At 58.5% G+C, this 7157-nt stretch overlaps 1 protein-coding gene across 1 annotated transcript in view; it reads left to right on the top strand.

The window, feature by feature from the left end:
* The first annotated feature begins 5955 nt into the window (after window positions 1-5955).
* The window catches only part of LOC115916966 (retinal guanylyl cyclase 1-like), a 22982-nt gene continuing 21780 nt past the window's right edge, over window positions 5956-7157 (top strand). The window contains 1 exon segment of the mRNA XM_030970702.1: window positions 5956-7157. This exon segment is cut by the window's right edge and continues 14 nt beyond it. Coding sequence (XP_030826562.1) covers window positions 5956-7157 — 1202 coding nt within the window.

Below are 7157 nucleotides of genomic sequence, written 5' to 3'. Positions count from 1 at the left end.
CCTAAACATCCCCAAAAATCACCGCAAAAATTCAAAATAAATGTAAAAAAATTCCCCCAAATCCTCCCAAAAAATCCCTCCAAAAATCCCTCTAAAATCCAAAAAGATTCCCTACAAAAATCCCCAAAATCCCCCCTAAAAATCCCCAAAAAATCTCCGAAAAATTCAAAATAAATCCCCAAAAAAATTCCCCAAATCCGCCCAAAAATTCCTCCAAAAAACCCCCTTAAAATCCAAACAATTCCCTCCAAAAATCCCCAAAAAATCACCCAAAAATTCAAAATAATTCCCCCAAAATCCCCAAAAATTCCAAAAAATCCCCAAACTCCCCCCAAATAAATCCTCAAAATAATTCCCCCAAATCCCCCAAAATCCCCGAAAAAGTCAAAAGAAACCCCAAATCAATCCCACAAAAAATTCCCCAGCAAATCCCTCCGAAAAATCCCCAAAAAAATCCCCCCCAAAAAATTCCCCCAAAAATCCCCAACGAATCCCCCCAAAAAAAACCCCAAAAATCCCCGAAAAATTCAAAATAAATCCCCCAAAAATCCCCAAAAAAACTTCCCCAAATCCCCCCCAAAAAGTCCCTAAAAAATCCCAAAAATTCCCCCAAAAATCTCCAAAAAATCCCCCAAAATCCCCGAAAAATTCAAAATAAATCCCCCCCAAAAAATCCCCCCAAATCCCCCCCAGGACCCCCCTCCTGTCCCCTCCCCCACCCCAAGACCCCCCCCCCAAGAATGTCCCCATGTCCCCCCTCCCCCAACCCGTCCTGAACCCCCCAGAGCCCCCCAAATCCCCCCAAGACCCCCCCCGGACCTCCCCCAATTTCCCCTCCCCCACCCCAAGACCCCCCATGTCCCTCCCCGCCCACCCCCATTTCCCCCAATTTCCCCCAGGACCCCCCTCCTGTCCCTCCCCCACCCCCAAGACCCCCCAAGAATGTCCCCATGTCCCCCCTCCCCCAACCCGTCCTGAACCCCCCAGGACCCCCCATTGTGTCCCCACCCCCACCTCCAAACCCCCCAGGACCCCCCTAAATCCCCCCACCCCAAGACCCCCCATCAAGAGACCCCCCAATGTTCCCCCGCCATTTTGCCCCCCCCAAATCCCCCCCAAACCCCCCAGGACCCCCCTAAATCCCCCCATCCCCCCCAAGACCCCCCAGCAATGTCCCCATCTCCCCCCCACCCCAAGACCCCCCAGTGTCCCCCCATGTCCCCTCTCACCCCCCATTTCCCCCCAGGACCCCCCTCATGTCCCCCGCCGGACCCCCTTCATCCCCTCCCCCGGTGTCCCCGTGTCCCCTCCCCCCCCCGTTAATCCGATTTATTCCCGGGGGGTGGGGGAGGGGCGGATAAGGAGCCCCCCCCTCCTCCCTCCCCCCCCGCGCCCCTCCCCCGCTCCGGCCGCACTCGCGGGCGGCGCCGGCACCGGGGGCTGCAGGGGGCGACGGGGGACCCCCAGGACCCCAGGCCCCCGGGACCCCTAAACCCCCGGGACCCCCCCAAATCCCCACGGAACCCCCCAGGACCCCTAAACCCCCCGGGACCCCCAAATCCCCCCCGGAACCCCCCGGGACCCCCAAATCCCCAAATCCCCCCAAACCCCCCGGGACCCCCAGGACCCCCCCAAATCCCCCGGGACCCCTAAACCCCCAAAACCCCCCAAATCCCCCCGGGACCCCTGGGACCCCAAATCCCCCACCCCGGGACCCCCTAAACCCCCGGAGCCCCCGGGACCCCCAATTCTCCCGGGACCCTCAAAACTTCCCCCCAATCCCCCCTCAGGACCCCCCCTGGGACCCCTAAACCTCCCCCCCCCCCCCCCCCCCCCCCCCCCCCCCCCAAGGAACCCCAAATTTCCCCCACAATCCCCTCGGGACCCCCAAAATCCCCTCGGGACCCCCTCAACCCCCAGGATCTGCCGGGACCCCCCCAAAATTCCCCCAAACCTCACCCGGGACCCCTCCCCTCCCCCGGACCTGCGGACAGGTAAGAGAAACCCCCCCCCCCAAACCCCGCCCCCTCCCAATTAAATTAAGGGACCCCCCAATTAAGGGACCCCCTCCCAATTATGGAATCCCCCCAGTTTAGGACTCCCCTAATTAAGGGACTCCCCCCCCCCCATCCTAATTAACGGACCTCCCTCCAATTAACGGACCCCCCCCAATTAAGGAATCGCTCCCCTAATTAATGGACACCCCCCCCCCTCCTCAATTAACGGGCCCCTCCTAATTAAGGAACCCTTCCCCAATTAATTGACCCTTCCCCGATGAAGGGACCCCCGCATTTAACGAGCCGCCCCCAATTAAGTGGCCCCCTCCAAATTAATGAACCCCCCTCAATTAACGGACCCCATCCCCAATTTACAGACCCCCCAATTAAGTGGCCCCCTCCAAATTAATGAACCCCCCTCAATTTACGGACCCCATCCCCAATTTACAGACCCCCCATCAAGTGGCCCCCTCCTAATTAATGAACCCCCCTCAATTAACGGACCCCATCCCCAATTTAGGCCCCCCATTTAACGGACCTTAAGAGACCTTCCCAATTAAGGCACGCCTCCTAATTATGGGACGCCCTCCCCCCAATTAACGGACACCCCAATTAACGAAATCCCTCCCGCAATTAACGAACCCCTCCCAATTAAGGGACCCCCCAAATTAAGGATCCCCCTCAATTAACGGACTCCCCCCCCGTAATTAACAAACCCTACTCCGATTAACGGGCCCACCCTAATTAACGGACCCACCCTAATTAGGGGACCCCCTCCCCAGTTTAAGGGACCCCCCCCACTTAATGAATCCTCCCCAATTAATTAAGAGACTCTCCCCAATTAACGGACCCCTCCCAATTAACGGACCCCCCCGCTTAATTAATGGAGCCTCCAATTTAAGGGACCCCCCCCCCTAATTAACACAGGTGTGACAGGACAGGTGACACAGGACAGGTGTGACAGGGATGGGTGTGACAGGACAGGTGTGACAGGTGTGACAGGACAGGTGTGACAGGTGTGACAGGACGGGTGACACAGGACAGGTGACACAGGACAGGTGTGACAGGGATGGGTGTGACAGGACAGGTGTGACAGGTGTGACAGGACGGGTGACACAGGACAGGTGTGACAGGTGTGACAGGGATGGGTGTGACAGGACAGGTGTGACAGGTGTGACAGGACGGGTGACACAGGACAGGTGTGACAGGACAGGACAGGTGTGACAGGGATGGGTGTGACAGGGACAGGTGTGACAGGGATGGGTGTGACAGGACAGGTGTGACAGGTGTGACAGGACGGGTGACACAGGACAGGTGTGACAGGTGTGACAGGTGTGACAGGTGTGACAGGTGTGACAGGTGTGATAGGGATGGGTGACACAGGTGTGACAGGGACAGGTGTGACAGGTGTGACAGGTGTGACAGGGACAGGTGTGACTGTGTGACAGGTGTGACAGGTGTGACAGGTGTGACAGGACAGGTGTGACAGGGACGGGTGTGACAGGGACAGGTGTGACAGGTGTGACAGGTGTGACAGGACAGGTGTGACAGGACAGGTGTGACAGGTGTGACAGGTGTGACAGGCGACATTTGACAGGTGACATTTGATATGTGACATTTGACAGGTCACAGGTGACATTTGATGTGTGACATTTGACAGGTGACACGGGCAGGTGTGACAGGTGACATTGGAGATGCGGCGTGTGACAGGTACAGGTGTGACATGGGCAGATGACGTTTGACAGGTGACAGGTGACATTTGATACGTGACATTTGACAGGTGACGTCTGACAGGTGACATGTCACACAGGCAGGTGACAGGTGACGTGTGACAGGTACAGCTGTGACATGGGCAGGTGACATTTCACAGGTGACATTTGACAGGTGACACGTGCCGTGTCCCCGTGTCACATGCAGGTGACGCACAGGTGACACACAGGTGACACAGGTGACACAGGTGACGCACAGGTGACACACAGATGACACACAGGTGACCCAGGTGACACACAGGTGACACAGGTGATGTGCAGGTGACACAGGTGACACAGGTGACACACAGATGACACGCAGGTGACACACAGGTGACACAGGTGACGCACAGGTGACACAGGTGACACAGGTGACGCACAGGTGACACAGGTGACACAGGTGACACAGGTGACGCGCAGGTGACGCGTCCGGGATGATCCCGAAAGAGCCGGGCGGGATCGGGGGTGGGGCTTGGGGACACTGGGACAGGTGAGGGGGGACACGGGGGATGGACACACCTGGCACAGGTGACACAGGGCACAGGTGACACCAGGAACAGGTCACACCTGGCATAGGTGACACAGGTGACACAGGTGACACAGAGCACAGGTCACACCTGGCATGGGGGGCACCCAGAACAGGTGACACAGGTGACAGCAGGAACAGGTCACACCTGGCACAGGTGACACAGGTGACACAGAGCCCAGGTGACACAGGTGACACAGGTGACCCCTGGCTTGGGGGCACACCTGTCCCTGTCACACCTGGTGTCACATCCCGGTGTCAGCCACGGCCCCCGGTGCCACCCTCACCTGGTGTAACCCCCACCCAGTGTCACCTGTTCACTGTGTCACCTGTGCCAGGTGTGACGGGACAGGGGTGACACCAGGGGGTGTCCCAGGTGGGCTTGTCCCCCCCAGGTGTGTCTCGTTGTCCCCCCAGGTGTGTCCCCGTGTCCCCCAGGTGTCCCCCCTCCCCAGGTGTGTCCCCGTGTCCCCCCCAGGTGTTTGTGTCCCCCCAGGTGTGTCCCCTCCCCAGGTGTGTCCCCGTGTCCCCCCAGGTGTCCCCCCAGGTGTGTCCCCGTGTCCCCCCAGGTGTGTCCCCGTGTCCCCCCCAGGTGTGTCCCCTCCCCAGGTGTGTCCCCGTGTCCCCCCCAGGTGTCCCCCCCCCCCCCCTCCCCCCCGTGTCGCTCCCTCCCCTGGCCCCGCCCCCCCCGGGGATTATCCCGGTTTAACCCCCGCCCCTCCCCCACCCGGGATTAGCGCGGGGCACGACGGGAACGGGGGGGGGGGAGGGGGAGGGGATGATCCCAGCCTGCCCCTCCCCCACCCTCATCCCCTCCCCCATTGGCGGAAGTGAGAGCGAGGCCGGGACCCCCCAGTGACCCCTGAGTGACCAATGAGTGACCAATGAGTGACCCCTGAGTGACCCCCGAGTGACCCCCGAGTGACCAATGAGTGACCAATGAGTGACCCCTGAGTGACCAATGAGTGACCACTGAGTGACCAATGAGTGACCAATGACTGACCAGAGAGTGACCAATGAGTGACCAATGACTGACCAATGAGTGACCAATGAGTGACCACTGAGTGACCATTGAGTGACCATTGAGGACCAAAGTGACCACCAGAGTGACCAATGAGTGAACTGATGACCAATGAGTGACCCCTGACTGACCAATGAGTGACCATACCACTGGGTGACCAATGAGTGACCAATGAGTGACCAATGAGTGACCAATGAGTGACCCCTGAGTGACCAATGAGTGACCAGAGAGTGACCAATGAGTGACCACTGAGTGACCACTGAGTGACCAATGAGTGACCCTGAGTGACCAATGAGTGACCAGAGAGTGACCACTGAGTGACCAATGAGTGACCACTGAGTGACCAATGAGTGACCAATGAGTGACCAATGAGTGAGTGACCAATGAGTGACCACTGACCAATGAGACTGACCAATGAGTGACCACTGAGTGACCAATGAGTGACCAATAACCCCTGAGTGACCAATGAGTGACCAATGAGTGACCAATGAGTGACCACTGGGTGACCATTGAGTGACCAACGAGTGACCACTGAGTGACCATTGAGTGACCGCTGACCTCTGCCCCCGTGTCCCCCAGGTGACCTCTCGCTGGCCATGCTGACCTCTCCGGACGCCTCCGGCCCCGGCCTGGCCTGAGGGCCCCGCCCGGCCTGGAGTGGACATGCGGCCGCGCGTGGGCGGGGCCGGCGGTGGCACCGGGACCTTCCGCGGGGACACGTCCCACGGTGGTGGCATCTCCCATGGCTTCGGCTCCCACGGTGGCACCCGCAAGAGGGACATCTCCAACATCTCCCATGGTGGCATCAATCATGGTGACATCTCCCATGGTGGCATCTCCCATGGTGGCACCTCCCATGGTGACGTTTCTGATGGCGGCAGCTCCCACAGGGACATCTCCCATGGTGGCATCAATCATGGTGACATCTCCAAAGGTGGCATCTCCCATGGTGGCATCTCCCAAAATGACCTCTCCAAAGGTGGTGGCATCTCCCGCAGGGACATCTCCCATGGTGGCATCTCCCATGGCTTTGTCTCCCATGGTGGCACCTGCAACGGTGACATCTCCAACATCTCCCATGGTGGCACCTCCAATGGTGGCATCTCCAATGGTGGCATCTCCCATGGTGGCATCAATCATGGTGACATTTCCAATGGTGACATCTCCCATGGTGGCACCTCCCATGGCTTCGGCTCCCATGGTGGCACCTGCAACGGTCACGTCTCCAACAGTGGTGGCATCTCCCATGGGGACATTTCCAACGGGGACATCTCCCATGGTGGCATCTCCCATGGTGACGTTTCTGATGGTGGCATCTCCCAAAATGACATCTCCAAAGGTGGTGGCATCTCCCGCAGGGACATCTCCCATGGTGGCATCTCACACGGCATCGTTTCTCATGGTGGCACCTGCAATGGTGACATCTCCAACAGTGGTGGCATCTCCCATGGGGACATTTCCAACGGGGACTTCTCCCATGGTGACATCTCCCATGGGGACATATCCAACGGGGACATCTCCCATGGTGACGTTTCTGATGGTGGCATCTCCCAAAATGACCTCTCCAAAGGTGGTGGCATCTCCCGCAGGAACATCTCCCATGGTGGCATCTCTCATGGTGACATTTCCAAAGGGGGCATCTCCCATGGTGGCATCTCCCATGGGGACATTTCCAACGGGGACATCTCCCATGGTGGCATCACCTCCCACAGTGACATTTCCTACAGTGGTGGCATCTCCCACGGTGGCACCTCCAATGGTGGTGACATCTTCTATGGTGGCACTTCCCACGGGGACATTTCTCACGATGGTGGCATCTCCCATGGCTTTGCCAACTCCCATAACAGATCCACCTCCCATTCTGG

Source organism: Camarhynchus parvulus, unplaced genomic scaffold (genome assembly GCF_901933205.1).
Source record: "Camarhynchus parvulus unplaced genomic scaffold, STF_HiC, whole genome shotgun sequence".
NCBI classification, from domain to species: domain Eukaryota; kingdom Metazoa; phylum Chordata; class Aves; order Passeriformes; family Thraupidae; genus Camarhynchus; species Camarhynchus parvulus.
The sequence above is the reverse complement of the archived record's forward strand: the minus strand, read 5'-3'. Positions and strand labels throughout refer to the sequence as shown.